Below are 18,944 nucleotides of genomic sequence, written 5' to 3' on the forward strand. Positions count from 1 at the left end.
TAAGTCACATGAGTTGCCTTGCTCAGTGACCAAACATTCAACAGCAAATTCGGCTTGTTTGATGTTTGGAAGAAATTATCAGTGTTTGAAGAACACTTCATTATCTGAGATGGCTGTTTCTTTTAAAGAAAGAATGCTTTGACAAAAAACACCTGTTTATGTACAGGAGAATCTGGTTCCCTCTAGTGGTTTATTATAAATTAGCAGTGGTCCAGATAAGGATATACAGACAGCAGCATATGGGAGAAGGAAAAGAGGTTTTTTGGGGAAAGTCAAACTCCACACCATCACACAAACTGCACAAAGTGCCCAAACCTCTTTCTACCTTCTACCCCAAAATAATTTCAACCAAAAATATGGGAAGTGGTATTTTCAGTAGTAACGAAATCTGCTGCTTTCAGAAATCATTTCTCAGTTGCACATCCACAAAAGTCTCCAATTCACTCACTCTTGCACCTCACCAGTTACTGCTTCCTCATCACAGACCAGCTGCAGATGTCAGATGTCTAGAGATAAATGGAAGCTGCAGCATGCTTCTGTGCTGTTTCATCTCCATTAGCATGATGTAAAAATGATCTAAAAGATATCATATCTAAATAGTTTGATAATTAAAAAACAATCCAGTACTTTGCTGTACCACTGAATTAAGTCAACTTCCTCTTCTCATTGCAAAAGAAAACAGTCACTAAACACACAAATTCGAAACCCTTCTTCTTCCTGTCTAGGAAACCCTTCAATTTCTTGTTGAAGGCATTTCTCACTCAATATACCAGAATGGAAGCATAACAGGACAGATTTATTAACCAGCATGGACAGAGAAGTCACACTCTTACCAGAGACATCATCCTCTTCATTCCAGCCAGGCCGATTCCCTCTCTCCTCCACTATGGTCCCTGTTTTCTTCTTCAGCAAGTACTGGCGCCCAATTGTCATCTTCCCAGCACGTTTTGCTCCCTTCACAATGCTTTTGGAGAAGGTACTGTAAATCCAAAACAACAAAAGCATTTGGAAACATTCATCTGATTCTGCCTGATAGCATTTACAGATTTCTAGAAAAAACGCAAATCAAATGGATTTAATAGTTTTTCACTTAATATAACAACTACAAACTTCAGAAAAACTGCTTCCTATGTTAATTTTGAAACAAAAATTGTATTACTTTAAGATAAATTTATGTCCTTTTTTTTCCTACTGGTAATGAATACCATCATTAGGGAGGTCATATTTCTTTAGGTTTTTTTATTTTGCTAGTAATGTGATAAAACTAGAAAGTTGCCAAAGTAAAGGCAGGAAAGATAGAAATTATATTCAAGTTTTAGGATTTCATGACTAGCTTGGGATTCTATTTCCTGTGTCAACAATGCACTAATCAAGAGAATCACAGGAGCCAACACTCTGGAACAGACTAATGATGCAGCTGGTCCAATAAAAATTAATGTGTAACATAAAATTCGAAAGAGGACCCAAAGCTCAAACTCTAAATTAAAAACCAGTAGGGCAAATGCACAGGGTAAAATTAATCCTAATTCTCACCAGGCTTTAAGTGGTTAGGCTACTAATTATAAAGTAATACACAATTAATCTTCTTTCCATGTTAAGGTTGCATAGCTCAAGTTGCTACCTCTACTTTGTGTGTTTCAAAATGCAATAAGGTGCTCATTCAAATCTACTGCAGCCAGAAGTTTAGATCAAGAATATAATTCCTACCCCAAATAAATATCTGTACCCTACTAATCTATTTCTTACTCAGGATATACAAAGAGATGCAAACTAGCAATCACTTATTTTGACATGATCTCCACTTGTGCATTGTTGTTCAGGGCATTTGGATAACACAAGACAAGAACATCAGTAAGAAAAGAAAAGAAAGGAAGGCAGGCTGTACCGGAATGAAGTGTTCTTTTCTTTCTGTTTGGGGAGAATTATCTGTGGTGCTGTCTGCCCAGCTGCAAAGGCAAAAGTGCTGAAGATGGACTGAGGGTAACGGAACTTCATCAACTGTTTCTTAAATATTTCCACCACTTCAGGACTGACTTCTTCATCAAATGCTACTTTAATTAACTGTGTATTAAAGACATGACATGTTAGAAACTGGAAAACAATCTGAGAATTTCAGAAATGGAAAAATTCTAAAATATAGTAGCAAAATTCCCATACTTTCACAGTATTATGCCCTTCAGAAAATACAGATATATGTACATATGTCTCATTTATTTGACAGCTATTGCACATTTTAAGAATTTTTTAAATTTATGTCCTAATACTAAGGTATCTTCACTAGGCAGCATCTGGAATTCTCATAAGATCAAATACAAAATATTTTGGTAAATCCAAGTTGTAGTGCTGGCACTAAGACATCTACAGCAGTTCAAATTCTGGTCACATGGGACAGCTTAGCTGGGAAATAGTCTGCCAGCTCTGCCCCTACACTGGGAACTGAGGTTGGTAATGCACTTCAAAGACTCAGCAAGCCAGCAACTTCAGCATTCATATGTCACAACCATTATATTTCTATTACTAAGATGTTCCAATTTTGGCCTCACCTTGCAAAGTGTAGAAAATTGCTAGTAAAAAAAGGTGATAGCGAAATCTGCTCCTTAAAAAGGAAACAACCTTGTGCTATTCAACACTGATCCTTCTACTTGACTAAAAATGCTTTTTTGAAAGGCTCTGGGGGGGGGAAAATCCAATCCAATCATCCTCTGCTGAAAGCAAGTCAACAATTCAGGGAAAACAAATAAGAGACAGAAAATACGGAATCCATAAAAAGGCCCAGAAGAACTCTAAGAATGTGGAGAAAACAAACAAAGAAATATCCTAGAGCTCTGTTTCTGAGCACATACCTAGACACCTTTTAAATTCCTTTGCTTGCCATCTAGGAGGTGGATTTCATCCTTGCTTTTCCAATTTCACTTGTTTTGTAAATACTTTCCAAATGACTAATGGCTCTGTTGTTCTAGGACCTCCTTGAAAGGAGCCCTTCAGTCTTTCGGGGTTACACAGATCTGAAGTTTTAAAGATACCAAACAGCATAGCTGCACACAAACCCATCTGAAAATCATAATTAATAAACAAAGGGGAGGGGCTATTTCATCCCCTGTGCTGAACCCTGGCTGTTACATGGGGGACAGGGAATAAACTGTTTGTGGCTTGTTTTTGTTCTCATAACCTAATACAAAACTATGCTAAACAAAAGCAAAGATGATGTTTGACCTGAATCCAGCCCTGAAAACACTGAGCTGTGTCTGTATTTATCACATCATTGAAGCATGCTAAGTATTCTGGTAAAAAGATTTCTGGAAAATAAAAGTCCTCTCAAAAGTCCACAAGAACAACTGTTTTTTGCTTGTTTTACTCATTAGCATTCCTAATTTTGTGTTTTTGAAGAGGATACTGAAGGATGATTAGCTAAATGATGCTCATTATTGTAAGGAATTAGTAAAATGCTGTTTTGTTATGGTTTCAAATGTTGGAGTTACTGTTCTCAACGAAAATACGCTTCTGCAGTCAGTCAACCCAGCAAAGTATTTCATATCTTCAGCACTGCAGTCTATTTTCAGTCCATGATACAGAATTCTTTGCTTGCAGCTTTTGATCTCTCAGGGTTTGACCACGGTTAAGACCAAAACCAAGAAGGAAAACTCAGGAAAGACTTCAGGATTCCTAATTTTTACCAGTTCATCTCTATCAATTACCCTGCAATACACACTTCTGTTGAACACACTGATGGGGATCCTACAGAAAATTCCAGGATCTGTGCCTGTCATATAGAGGCTCATTGGTTCTATCCTAAAGATTCCTGGAGTGCAGCTTCCATGTGCAACATTCCAGGACTTTCTGCCATGGATTTTAACAGAAAGCTGGTGAAGTGACAAACCTTGAGGAGAAAGCAACACTTACAGCTTTTCCATATTGATTCCATGTAGCTGGAGGAGAGGAAGCAGGTTCTTACTAGCCTCCCTAGACCTCTACTTATACATGCAGAGATTCTGGACCCAAACCAGCCCTTTTCTGGTTCCAAAACAGGTGAGGAAAGCAGTGAAAGAAATCCAGTGTGAAAATAGCAACCCTCTGTAAATATCAAGTGGGCCAAGAAATGCCAGGGTTTCTATGAGTTCTGCCTTGTCTGTTGACCTTGCAGGGCAGAGAACCGAACTCCCCGCAAATACCAGGGCAAAGTGCTGCTCATAAATATCCAGAGCTGCCTGCAGCCACATAAATTTTCACAAAACTTCCTTCTACCTGAAAAGTGGCTGAACTGATCTGCAGCCCTTCCTGCATGCTCTGCTGCAGCTGGTTCTGGATACTGATCTTCTTCTCCTTGGTCATGGAGGCGATGGGAAAGCTCCGGATCACCGTCTGCTCCCCAACTGAGGATACAACACACAGACACTTGTCAGACCACACAACCTCTGCTCACACTGTCACTGGAATAAACAAGGGTGGATAAGTACCAAGCAACATGAACATGATGGTACAGGATTAATTTCAGGCAAAATACCCAAAAAGTTGGCAAATTCCTAAAGCGTCATTTGTAATCTGAATTTCTACTCTATTTCAGCTGTGATGATTACAAAAATATTCTCCTTCCTTCTGAGTCTTTCTACATAATGGAAATGCACCCCCAAAACCAAGGTTGGTAGGGGGTAAAGAAACATTTTCAAGTTTATTCAGATTTCATAATTCAATATATAACTTAAAAACAGAAATTATATACTTTGATATCTTTACATATGACCATAAACTTTCCACAATACATTTATACTTCTGACTGACAATCTGATTAGAAAAAGCACATGTTAAACTATGAAAAAATAGAATTCAGAAGAGCTGACATATTAAGAAAATACTGTTATTTCCAAGCAATAATTTTAGGTAGAATACCAACTCATGAATATTTTTCCTTTCACTTGCTTCCAGTGTCTGAAAAAAACCTGTTTAATGATGTTGACGCTTGAATAGGTGGACAGGCCAGCCCAAAATCCTACCTATCTGAAGGACCACAATTACCACTGTTTGGATTTTCTTACCCAGCTGATCGTGAGGAGTGCCTTTAAATATAATTCTGTAAGTGGTAAGGAACAAAGCTCCCTCAGCAGGGAGGATATGAGGACCTCCAACCAGTCCTCCCGTGGCTTCCTCTCTGCCATCGGGATCCAGCAGCACACGGAGACCTTCACAGACAAATTCTTCTCCTGGCAGTAAAGTTGGCCGTAGAATTTTGGGCTGATGCAAATAAATGGAAATGTAAGTGTAAATCAGTGTTATACCTCAGGTTAGCAATAACATTTGGCTTTAAAAGCTTAAAAACAAAATTGTTATGACACTTAGTCCAAAGAAGGGAGATGGAGTTTGGACTCAAGGAAGAGAAATGGGTCACAAAAAGCAGTGGGCATGCAACAGCTTGTTTATGATCAGAAGTCTGGCTCTACTAGTTTCATATTTCATGAGACCAAAGCCAAGCACTTTATTTATCACTAGTGGAAATTTTCTTTTAATGTTTTGATATTTCCTCATAACATTATGTGAGGAAAAAAAAATGACAAGATTTAATGATTCTACTACTTGTAAAGATTACAAATATGTTTCATAACACTTGCCTTCTGTATTGGTGGAAGCCTCCTACTCTCACGATGGACAGCCTCCAGAGTCTCTATGTGCATTGCTACAATGCCTGAAAAGCAGGAACACCATAAATGAAGTCTGACACAATGGGAAAGAAAAAGCTGCCCTGTAATTAAAACTGATAATTCTGAAATTCTCAAATTTTGACATCAAGGAAATAATTATCTGACATTCAAAAGCAATTACAGTCTGGAAAAGAACACTCTAACTTATCTGAAGGTAACTCAAATTAGAAAGTGCATTTGTTTAATTAGGAAAAGAAAAAAGACTATAAAGCACCTCTTTGTGACAATTCCTACCTGGTATCATGCAGTGCAGACCCTTGATGTGATCCTGTGTGACCCCACTTTCTGTGCAGACCTTGTCAATAAATCTGGTGATGAAGCGCACGACTGCGTTTGCAACATCATTGTTCTCTGAGTCCTCAAACCCACTCTCAGTGTCATAACTCTCTGCAACACTGCCTGCAATGCTAAGGGCAGAAATAAAAGCAGTAACAAGTGTGAACAATTCAGCTGGTGATGCACATGTGACACTTGAACAGACACTGACAAGCTGTGGGGGTTTTTCCTAGTTACAATTTGCAAACCTTGCAGAAAGGTGGTACCACAATTACATTGTACTTTCATTGCCAAAACTTCATGAATGATGACACTGGACAATTTTCTCTCCATGAGGTCAGGACAGATAGGCCCAGAAGAGAAAAAACAGCTTTTTGGAAGTGAGCTCTGTGTCTTCCCTTCATAAAGTCAAGTAAAGTATTTGCAATCCATGGTAAGCAAATATCCAGTTATATAGAGAAAATCATTAATTGTATATTTAGGTTACAGAGCAAAGCAATCAAAAGCTAAAAAGATCATAAGGAAAATTTTTTGTGCATTAGATAAGCAAGCAAGTCAGTGGGAGATGTACTTTAAATGGCTAAAAATGCCTCCCATAATAATATTTGGGGCCAAATTCATAGATTGCAACATACACCACAAGCAGTCTACTGAGCACATCCTAATGTCTGAGATTAGAGGCGTGTAGTCAGCAGAAATTAGTAACTCCATGGGGAGCTTCATCCTGATAGCCTTTTACTTCTTGCCAATGTACTCACATAGTGTTCTACAATTTTATCAAGTGAGAATTTGTACAGAGAGGTGATAATGAAGACAATAAACAGGGAGGAAGGCTTGTTATGAAATGTCCTGGATTTGCATGCTAGGGAATGAATGGAACTGGTGTTATACTCCTACTGCTTCCTTAGTAATTTAACCTTTGCCATTGTGGTTTAGTCCTCTTGCTTTTTGTGACCTCAGTGCCTTTCCTCCTTTGCAGCTGTTGCACAGAAATGATGATTTTATAGATGCTATACAAATGCTGTCTTGGTTTTAGGTTCATACAGTGGTTTTATCAAGTTAAATAAAAACCAACAGAGTGGGTTTGGGGCTGCTGTTTTCTTTCTCACCAAACCCCATGTTTGTCTTCAACATCTGCATTACTAGATTAAAAATTCTTACTGGGACAATACAATGTTCCTTTAAATGGAATCACTCCAGACAAAATTCTGTTACTTGAGAGGAATCATGTTAGACTTCTACTCAACTACTGAACTTGAAAGGAGTGAAGATGCTGAAACAATCTGATATTTAGAGTACAGCCATTGTGCAAGCTGTGACCCATCCAGCTGGATGAGCCCTGGCCTTGGGTACCCACCTGTTTGTGACAATGCTGTTGCTTCCACTCTCCCAGTCCCCAGTGGCTGATGTCCTCAGCAGCTTGTTCTTACTTGTATCCAGGGGTACCAGCAGGTACACCATGAGGTTGGCAAAATGAATGGCCTGGCTGAAAACTGTGCTTTCCTCATTCTGGACCAGCTCCTGCTGTGTCTGTTTATTAAGGGTTGGCCATAACCTCAGCTGCTCAGCAGCCAGGTCCATTGCTGTCTTCTCCTGGTCTGCAGGAGGTTTCTCCTAGAAGACACAGAGAAAGAAATATAAAGACATAGAAGAAAAGATAAAGATACCAAAAAAAAAAAAAAAAAACCAAAAAAAAAACCAACACCAAAAAAAACAATGCTTGGCCAAGGCTTTACTTATTACATTGCTAATTAAACTTCTTCAGTTATTTAAATTATATATTCATTTAAAAAGAAAGAGCAAATAACTATCCTCAACAGGGTTTAAGGAGAGTTATGATTATGGGAACTGAGGTTTGAGAGCAGTTTACTGAAATGCACCAGTAGCACAACGTGGGCAGTTCTAAATAACATCATTGCTTTCAAGGTCTTTTTTATGCCATACAATCTTCCCTGTTTCTTCATAGTGGTTTATTGATTTTAACACAGCTGCTCTCCTCAGCTTATCCACTTAGCTGAAATAAGAACAAGCATAAATCAGATTGAGAAATAACATGCAGCTCATGGCTCAGTGCTGGCAATATTCTCCAAATTCCTAGGATGTTCAGGTGAGGGAAGCTTTTATATAAATAGCTTCCAGACCAGCTGAAACATTCATGTTTTTATATGTTGGAGTCCAATTCTAGCATTAGCTTAAAGCAAACTAGGTAGATGGCACACAGTCAAAGTAGAATAAAGGAATCTGGCAGCTGATATTAGTGACCTAAAGCCTGATGTTAAATCAATGAATGACTAGGTATCTTGCAAATGCTTTTTCCACACTAAGCTGAGCTAACATCAAATTATAATGCTTTGCAGATAAATGTAAATTTCTATTATTTCTCATGTTATTGTATACTATGTAATACAGGAGAAAATGAAAGAAAAACATGTAAAATTGGAAAAACTATAACTTAACTCTCTGTAACCTAGGAGACAATTAATTTGTGAATAAAAAAATTAATGTTTTAATAGAGTCTCCTACCTTTTGTTTCAACTGCACCGCATGGTTGTCATCTTTGGCTGTAAGGTAGAGGGAGCGAACTTGATTCTGCACGTTGCTATAGAAGGTTGTTTCCCAAAACTGCTGGTTAGTCCAGATAGGATGATCTTGTACACAGGTGTAAGCAAACTGACTAACCCCAGGTGCTAATTTCTGAAAGCAAAAAATGTGCAAAGTTGACAAATATTATTAGTCAAGTCCTATTATTCAATTTTTTTTAAAGTCTATGACTTCAGAACTGACACACACATATGTGCATATATATGATTACTAGTACAGACTGAAATATTAAATATATCAACTTTTGTACTGCAATATGGGCAGAGAAATTATCTCCACTTTAGTGCCATTCAAGAAATTAACACACAGGGAGGTTGTATACAAGGCTAATGCCAGTGCCAGGCATGGTCTTCTTGATTCAGAGTAGAAAAATGAGAACTGAGGTAAGAATTTTGTGATAACAGTACAGAACATATTTGTAATATAAAACATCTTCCTTGCCAACAAACCACAGTATTTTTAATAACCTAGTTGTACAACAAAGAAATCAGTACTCAAAGAGATGAAAATGATTTCTTATTTTATTTAGAACTGTAGTAATGAAATTTAAAGTAATAGTGAGTGTCAGCTGAGTCCTTCCGATAATCTGCATTTGTTGCAACAGCAGAAGATGAGATAAATCCTTATCTTCAGTGTTATTTACTGAACTGAATGACCCAAATCCAGTTCCTGAAAGAGTGCTAATTTGGGTATGTTCTTTGAAGTCACAAGGGTCTGGATCACTGTAAAGTCTCAAACAAACCCAGAATTGTTACAGCATTAGTCATTATGAATGAACCATTTTTTTCAAGTACATCTATTTATTTAGGTTTCACTAGTCTCCCAGGGAGTTGTTTAATATTCTTGATAACCACATACAAAGAAAGGAAATTTATTTCAATGACCCAAATAATGAAATCTTTTATCATATTCTTACTTTAAAAATATACAAGGCCACAAAACAATGTCTTGTATAGTGCATGTAGCAAAGAAGCAGGTAATCTAAATTTGTGCCTACAATTATTTCTGCAGCAGACCTGAAGAATAAAGTACATTACTGGGTGCCTCATTTAATGGTTTTCACTCACAATACTACTCATTACCTGAAACACACAATATCTAGAACTTAGATTCTACTGCAGTGATTATGTTCTGAACCACTTTCCTGAAGAGCATGAATACTACTCCATTTAATACTTGTAATTGTAGAATTGTACAGAACAGCCAGTACTTACAATATTTCCATGGTTGGCACTTGGGCATTCAAATGGAAGGGTGGGAAATTACAACCAAAAATTTTGCAGTCTGGTTTACAGATTTCCAGTTTTGCAATTCTTCAAACTGTGTTTTCCTCACTAGGCTCCTCCAAGTACAGCATGAACTGAAAGTCCTGATCATGTGCCATGTACTTATTCCCTATCAAAGGTTCTTGAAAATTCCGTATCTGAGGAAAGGCTATGTGGCATGCTAATAGAATTTACCCCACCGAAGTGCCTTCTTGTGCTTAGCCATCTAAAAGTGAGCAGCATAATTTTAATTTGATCATAAAGAATTTAATCAAAATTTCTTGGTAACCTGTTGAGAAATCTACATCTACTCAAATAATGTTCAATGTGACTTAGTTTACTCGATGCAGCCTGAGAGAGAAGATACCTGGTTTGTTTACCAGATGCCTAAGTTTCAGTTGTGGTGCAGCTCATGGCAGATGACAGGAAATGATAACTGATCTCCCACATCTGATCCAGCTGTTAAATCCCAGAACAGGTCAGCACAGTGTCCTACTCATCTTTGTAGGGACTGCTGGACATTCCCTTGAAAAAACCTAATCATACAAAAGACACACCAAAGGGGCCACAAACTGATCTGGCCCAATCATTGACCTACCTCAAAATCCAGATGCACAAAACCTGTGCTACAGAGGAATAGGGATGATGGGTAAATCATGGAATAAAAATATGGACAACACAGCTTGAAAGCAAAGGTTAGTGCTAAAGCCATATCATGACTTTTACTTTGATTTATTGTTTTTTCACTGGGACTGGATTCCCAGTCACAACAGGTCTGCAAAAAGGAAGTATGAATGTCAAGAAGAGGGGGAAGGTAAAGGGGAAAATAAAGAAAAAGGGGAAAGAAAACCAAAGGAGAAAGAAAATAAAAAGTCTTCTCAAGCCTAGTTGGTAGGGTTAACTCATTGTCAATTTGTGCAGTAAATGCACACAAAGGAGTGAGTTGGCTATCAACATCTTCAGTTGCCTTTGATGACTCAACCCACATCAGGTTATTGGGTAAACTGGATAGAAAAGGAGTGATCTTTGACACAAACTCAAAAGGAAGTTTAAGCTCCTAAAAGTGGGTCTAAAGAAATAAAAATGAGATAGATGATTTTCACATGGGGACAAACATGACAGGAAAGCTGAGGGGCTTGCAGATGCTCTTCCTGTGCTCATGATTTAAAACCATGAACAGCCATGTACAAAACATAATTTTTAAACAATGGAGATTTATGTTCACATATAACGACATAAATCAACACTGACAATAACCTCTAGACCAAATTTTAAAAAGTTTGTTTACAAAAGCATGAAAGAAAACACATCAAAAAAAGCTCAGTGATCATAAATATTATCCTTCTCATCACCTGCATGTGTTGAAACAAATGGTAAAACCTGATAGTGGCCAGAGCACAGAATCAAAATCAGGACTTGCAGTTCCTGGCTCTGCCAGTTATTTTGGGAAAAATCACTTTGGATTCTCTGCTTGTTTGGGTTAGTTTGTTTGTAAAAAAAAGCAGTAACAATACCAACCTCAAGAAGCACACTGCTGTTCCCGCGCAGCCTAAACCCACGGACTAAAAATACTCTTGGTACAAACATAAGCATTCCATGAAGTTTGCAGTGTCTATATTTTCTATGCTGAGAGTGCTTAGTCAGTCCATTTCCCCAGAATGGAAACTCACCTAAAACATCAAAAGGGCCCCAATGTTTACTGCTGCACTCCAAAGAATTTGCTCAGAATTTCTCCAGTTGAAGTAGAACAGCAGTTTGGTGTTTTCCATCATGAAATACTACATATATAAAACATATCTTCACCTAGCTCTCCACAGGGCAGCTAAACTACACTGATATTTGTGCTCTCCCTCTGTCCCAGTAACTCACTCCTGCCAGACAGGATTAATGCAGGAGGCAGCAAAAGAATTTCCTACTTGTAAAGGAAGATTTAGGGACTGAGAGCTTAAAAGAGACCCCAGAAGAAAATAATAAAAATAGTTCTGAACTGATGAAGTCCTTATTCTAAAGCTGTCAGTATGACAGAAGGAGCATTGAGGTGTAAATTGTAACAACCAGCAGAAAATCAGTTAACTTCTGCAAAGGACACTGAGTCCTTTAAACAGATTAATGAAACTTAAAACCCCCAAATGCTCCCTTCCCTTTCCAAATTCTGTATGAAACAGACCTTACCCCTATCAAAATAATTAATTACATAATAGAGTTTGTGAGAACACAAGGTAGGTTTGGGACTTGCTATGTAAGACTATACAGGCAACTTCCTGAATTCAGGAATTATCTTGCCATTATTTCCACCTTACTGAGAGGCACTGGGTAACATCTGCCTAGATTTTTTTCCCTGTTTCCCTACACTGGATACTCCTGATTGTGAAAATGATATTTGCAACTCTGTAAGAAATATGTACCAGTTCCAAGGCTCCCAAACTTGCTGTGGGGTCCAGATCCTCAAAGAATGTCTCTGTAACATTAAATTATCTAGATTGCTTGTTTCAGATAAAGAAAAGCATGTGTTGTGCTGGTCACTCAGCAGTTACTACCCTTTACACCACAAAAGTTTAAAGAAGGAAGTTTATTATAGCAAAGCAGAGGATCCAGCTATTGATTGTGAAGTTGAAAAGTGATTTTCAAACCAAAAAGAATAATATATGAATATACTTAACTGCTCTTTTGTCACAGGATTTTGCTGCATGTCTCTCAGTTATGGAAATGAAGGGGCAAACTCAACAGTGCACTGTTTTTGAGAGAAATGCAGTTTACTACAGAAATAAAGTGTCTTTCTGTCTCCAACTGACAGCCTGAATTATTGGTTAGGATATATTTGCTGAGAAAATGCAGCAGAACAAGTGAGAAGGAGGATGCTGCTGAAGGCAAAGAGTAGCTTCCTCCTCAGCTCCTCGAGGAATCACTGGCTGTGGTCATCATCTGACCCCTCTGAGGAAGCTACTGCAGCATCTTTGCATGCCAAAGTTCCTTCTCTCCTCTGCTGGGTACAGTTATCCCTGGAATCTGCAGGCCTAGAGGTCATCAGGACCCAGCAGCACTGCTAATTTAAAGAGCTGCTCCCTGTCCCTGTCCTTGTTTAGATAAACATCCAGTCAGTCAGCACCTCCAGCATGCCAGGAGCAGGTACCAGTTACTGCAGCCACCCCTGCCCAAGTGATGCAAACCAAATCCTGCATGTTAACGTGTTCCACCAGCCAGCCCTGCAGGCACATCCATGCTGTGCCCACACACATCCTGCTAAGCCAAAAAACTTCAAAGTTGTCCCCAGGATCAGCCCTCACTGACTGACCAGCAGGACTGAGCCTTATCTACATCCCACCTGCAGATCCCACTGCAGCACAGAGTGTGTGGCACAGAACCACAGGAGGGCTTGCCTTGAAGATCATCCAGCTCCAACAGCCCTGCCATGGGCAGGGACACCTCCACTCTCCCAGGTGGCTCAGAGCCCCATCCAACCTGGCCTGGAACACTTCCAGGGATGGGGCAGCCACAGCTTCTCTGGGCAACCTTCCCTCACATCTCATCACCCTTGCAATTAACAATTTACTCTTATTATCTATTCTAATTCTACCTTCTCTCACATTAAAGCCATTATACACACATAATCCAACAAGTATAATTGTACATGAATATGTTTTCAACTCTGACTTTGTGCTGCATGGATAACATCAGTCAAAAAATTCAATTCAATTAAAGGCTTTCCTATTTGGTTTAAAGTATAAAAATACATCCACACTTATTGTGCACACAAATGTGAGGAAATGTCATAAAAGCATGAAGGAAGAACTGTAAAGCTTCTGTTGATTTCTATCTTAGTGCTTTAGAAAAAAATGGTGAAATACTAAAATGAGCTTCGTCTGCAAGCTGAAAATCTAGGCAACAAAAAAGAAAACAATTTGTCCCCTTTCCTGCCACCAAGTCAGACTCAAGATTGACTTCTATTTTAAAACAAAATGAATAGTAAAGTAGCCCATCAAACTGTTTATCTACTATTATTTCAGCATGAAAAATAAAAGGGAGGTCAATTCACTCATAATTCAGCGCTACCAAATCACAGCCAGGTACACTAAACCAGCAGAGGGCAATAGAATTCTAGAATTTTGCAAAAATGGGATGTAATTCTGGATGGAGCTTTATTTACTGTATACATTTTCTGGCAGAAGTCACTTAAACATCTAATTACTCATGATCTCTAATCCTGGATTCCTGAAGGTCATGTGTAATTTACCAGACATTACTTAAAGCCATGCAGAATGCCTCAGATTTCTACATGGATTTCTCAAGATGGAGATATGCTAATACAAAGTTCCCTGTAACGTTAAATAATACACATAATAACATACTTCTTTCTCGAAAGACATAAAAAAGAGGTTTAAATAGTTCTGTTATACAAAGAAAGAAAGGAAACTAAAATAGTCTAGAACGATGTATGTTCAGATCCCACAAAAAAAGAGAAGACATTTTCATACTAGAACTTCACAGTTCTAAATAAGGTTGAACTCCACAAAGTGGATGACAAATAGTTTGATTTTTCTCTCTCTATACATCACAATTTGGTGTGTTAAATCCATTAGTTAAGATACAGATTTCACAAATTCTCAGTTGAAGTGTTGAATCCATCTGAAGAGTTTTTCAAGTTATCTTGACACAGTTATTTTTAAAGAGTTTTTGATACAGTTGTTTTGACAATATCCTAAAAACTCACTGAATCCCTTTGGGTCAGGTGGCCCAGTAGTGAGTGTGCACCTGTGAGTGCATTGGAATGGTGGCATTGGCTCTACCCACAAAAATAACCCACAGCAACAAAGTAGTTATCCAGGTCTGTGCTCAGAAATAAATAAACCCTGTAAATCTCACAAGTTTATGGGTTTTATCTATAGTCAAATCATGGTTCTTAGGATTATTGGTGACCTGATATGTAACTTAAAGCCCAGCTAAATAGAGCCTCTAAGTAATCCCCCAAGAGAGTAGTAAAGTAGTAAAGTACTTTAAGTTCTTCTGTCACTTCATTCTAGTAGTTCTTAATTACTATTTTCCTTCTTCTATGGAAGCTTTCTCTGTCTTCACTGGTCAAATTATTTCTGAATTTCTCTCAATATGCAGCATTTCCTTATCTGAAGAAACTATGAAAACAATAGTCCTCAAGTAGCCCTCAAGAACAGGATGAGCAAAATTGAAAGACGTAAGGGTACAATACAGAATATAAATTGTAAATACATAAAAATTTGACAGTAGTAGATCTCATCTTGGCAATACAAATTTTATATATATATATACTACATGGTTCAGGTGAAAGAAAGAGGATGGGGAAAATCAGGAACTGCAATATTATGAAGAATTCTGAAAGTAAGGACATGAAAACTGAACTTTCACTCTGAGCTAAGCCATTTGGAAGATCAAACAACATCCAGTTTGACCAACAAAGAAGATGACTGTGGAGGTGCCAAATGGAAGTGCCTTACAGAGCAGGACATTGTCAGGAACAGTTCTGCCAAATAATAAGGTGCAGTTTGGGCACATGCAGTGCACAAGGAAGATGCACACACCTGACCTGTGAATTCTTACTGGCACAATGTTATGAACTCATGACAATGAGCTGATGGGGTATTCACAAGTTCAGAGGGCTGTGATTAATCAGAGGAAGGCAAAAAGAGCATCCCACCAAGAATTCCAACTGTAGGTACCGTCATGAGGGGTACAGAACCAGCAAATGGAAAAAAAATGCAGGGATATGGATGAAAACAAGAGTAGGAGATATAAACTCCTATTATGGTCTTAAATCACTTGGCTGGGTAAGGAAAAAAAGCATTTGTGACACCTCAATTCTTTGGTCACACTCAGTTTAAATTGTTGATGAGCTATCTAGGATGACAACTGAGACATTCACAGAGCAGCAGGCAATACACACAAACATATCAGCAATTTCTCTGCCTTACCATCTGTAAGCATTTGCTCTCTCATGGAAACGTAAAATAATGGTGCTCAAGTCATGACAGAGAATAATGGCACAATGAAATGGAACTCAATGAAGGAAATTGTGTTTTCATGCAGAAAGTTCCATTCTACTGGGATAAGGACATGGTGATGAGGAGGCAAAGCTGAACTTACACATATGGAAAACGCATGGGGGACTCTGTTACTTCATTTACATTCCTTCACATTAAGCTCAGAAGCTTTACTAGATTTTAATTAAGCCACCAGAAATTCTTTCATGGTGAAAATTCGAAGTGAATCAGAATTTCTGTAACACTGTAATCCCCCCTAGAAGTAACAACGTAAAGAGATGGGCAACAACGAAATTAAACTTCTTAAACCAGAGTTACAAATCATTTCTAGAAAACAAGCTCAAGTGAAATCAGTTACAAATGATGTGATCCAATATAGAGGAAATGCAACAGAAAGATTTCTCCTTATTCCAGGCAATAGTGGGTCAGTCCCACAGTAACACGAAATTTACTACAAAACTCATCATTACGTCTCATTTTAACTGGGGGAAATTTCCTTTTTTTTCTTCCTGACCAAGTACTTCCTCCCACAAACCACTAAGGAAAGGAAGTACAGATTGCTAAATTACATTTTCCATTATGTTATCATTCTGGGAAAGCCAGCTTCTTCAACAGAGCAATGTTACCACAGTAATTGATTTCTTAAATTCCTTGTAAAGACACATGTTAAAAACATTCTCCAGTTAGTCTGTCCTATTAATATGCTAACCTATTGTACTATACTTTCTTGTTTAATTTCTTTTTCCCTATTAATATGCTAACGTGTTGTATTATACTTTCCTGTTTAATTTCTTTTTCCCCCACCTAAAAAAGTAGTTTTGGAAGTGAGATATTCTCTACTGCAAAGGCATAAAATGTATTCTATTGGCATGTATTATGCACCCATTCAGAAGCAAAGTGCACAAGTTAAAATCTTAAGGACCAGACATGACATTTGGGTGCCTGTCTTTGCAAGGGATACTGCAAAAGCACTCTATCATTTCTAACAAGAATCCTCAGATTCTTGTTTTAACATGAAAAGTATGTTTGCTCTTACAAAAATAATTTACTGAACTATAATATTTCTATGAAAAGAACTTTTAATGGATGTAATAAAAACTTGACTGGAGGAGTGTTTGGAAATATTGACAGAACTTGACCATTGCCTTAATAATGCTCTTCCATGACCCCACTCATATTCATAACCACCTGCCAAGTAACCACATTATTCTCTCTCAAAAGTCAATAAAACCCTGTTTTTAGGCCATGTCTATTAAAACTCCAGTCCTAATTAACCTACTGCTGCACAGAATCACCAAGAGTAATGATTATTATTATGAATAATGATGACTGTCATGAATCATGAGCAATAATGATGACTCCACAGCTTCCTTCCAATACTTCAAACTGGCTTCAAGTATTATCACTCATTTCAAATACTTATTGTAAGCTCTTGAGGATAAGTATCTTCATTTTTCTGTTCTTTTGTACAAATGCAACACCAGCAGTTCTGGTCCACAATTAAGGCTCCTGGATTTTCCAGGAATGCAAATAATGCTCATATAGACACTTGATAATGTTGTAAGTGTTCCTTTGTGGTTCAGCTTCTTCTCTATTATCCATTACATGATACAGCCATGTTCCTTTTAAGCAGGCAACTTAATGTATTTTTATATTAAAGGGATTAGCATTCTGCAAATGGATAAATAAAATAATTTTAGTACTAAAAATAATGTTACTTAATACTATTTCAGTCACAAAAACATTTCCATAGACTAAGATAGTATCAGAACTGGCAGGATAGAGATACAAAAAGAAAATTAATGGAAGCAGACAAAACTCCTTGCCAAGACAATAAAGGAAGTCTTTCACGATGGGAGTTTCCTAAATTAAAGCCAGCAATTCAAGAGTGAAGAATTTTAAAGTAGAAGTGATTTTAATCCAAGCACACCAGAGTAGGACAGAAAGTTTTAGAAGGAAGCACAATAACTAGGTGCAAGAATGAAAATATCAGTGTAGAAAGCTAACATATTACAGAAAGTCTTCTTAACTTTCTAGGAGGCTAAAAGCATTCGGACAACTGTGATTGGGACAATCACAGTTGTGCAGAAATTAAATTTAAAAATCAAAACTCACATTAGATGTAAAAAACACCACTAATTTTGCTTTTCTAAATTACCTACATCATCCAATAGCTTTATGCAATTCTCTAGTATTTACACAAATTCTAAAATAAACACTAATGTAATATTGTCATTGAGTAACAGCGATAATGTTAGTACCAAATTATGCCACTGTTTTCCAATATTCCACTGATTCCAGCAGACACTAACTGTAAAATCTGCCTGACAAAGACACAAAAATGCAATCAACTCTTCACCCATCATTACAGATTTTCCCCATCAGCCTTTCATGGAGTATCTTCCCTGTGACTTCACAGCTGCTGCTACACAAGGAGCACATTTCAAATTATGAAATTACAGTTACATAATTAACCTTGAATTGGGTCTCTCGCTCTTGGAAGGGGGGGTGGGTTTAATGATAATGATTAAAATATTATAAACTGTTCTGAATTTCACTAGTACTGCCTCCAATCTTCAGAGAAAGCCTTCATCCATGAAATTGGGAATCCCTCCTACACCCAGCTCCAGGCTCTGGAGTTGAACAGTCATTTACTCAGGAGTCATTTCAAGGAGTAAAGGCTTTCTTCCATTCAGTATCTGCCATAACTGTTACTGAAACTTGGTAATCCATTTCAGCTAGGAAAGTACACACTCAAATTACTTTCATTTTATTATTGTGCTGTGCAAAACACCACATATAATTCACCATGGAAAACATTGAAATTATATCTATTGGTGCATTAACACAAAATACTTCCAGTTTCACATCTTTTTATTAATTCAGCTTCTTACTTAACTCACAATTTTGTATTCTCCTTGAAGATTATAAAAAAAGCCCTTGGACGAAAATCATTTTCTTCACAAAAATGCTGCCAAGATAGTTCTTAAGATAACCTGAATAAATATTCTGCACTATATTCAAAGATTTTAAGTTAAATTATTTACATCAAATGTTGTTCTTTTAAAAACTCTGAAAAAGTTTCTGATTTTATGTAATTCTCT

The 18,944-nt window shown here is 37.6% G+C and overlaps 1 protein-coding gene across 1 annotated transcript in view; it reads right to left on the minus strand.

Annotated features, from left to right (window-relative positions):
* The window catches only part of SBF2 (SET binding factor 2), a 196,342-nt gene that overhangs the window by 41,523 nt on the left and 135,875 nt on the right, over window positions 1-18,944 (minus strand). The window contains exons 18-25 of the mRNA XM_014309240.2: window positions 8,490-8,660; window positions 7,324-7,580; window positions 5,925-6,097; window positions 5,601-5,674; window positions 5,031-5,226; window positions 4,243-4,370; window positions 1,886-2,061; window positions 834-979 (exon numbers count right to left, since the gene is read on the minus strand). Of these exons, the coding sequence (XP_014164715.1) occupies window positions 834-979; window positions 1,886-2,061; window positions 4,243-4,370; window positions 5,031-5,226; window positions 5,601-5,674; window positions 5,925-6,097; window positions 7,324-7,580; window positions 8,490-8,660 (1,321 nt within the window). The remainder of the gene's footprint in view (window positions 1-833; window positions 980-1,885; window positions 2,062-4,242; window positions 4,371-5,030; window positions 5,227-5,600; window positions 5,675-5,924; window positions 6,098-7,323; window positions 7,581-8,489; window positions 8,661-18,944) is intronic.

Source organism: Geospiza fortis, unplaced genomic scaffold (genome assembly GCF_000277835.1).
Source record: "Geospiza fortis unplaced genomic scaffold, GeoFor_1.0 scaffold450, whole genome shotgun sequence".
NCBI classification, from domain to species: Eukaryota; Metazoa; Chordata; class Aves; order Passeriformes; family Thraupidae; genus Geospiza; species Geospiza fortis.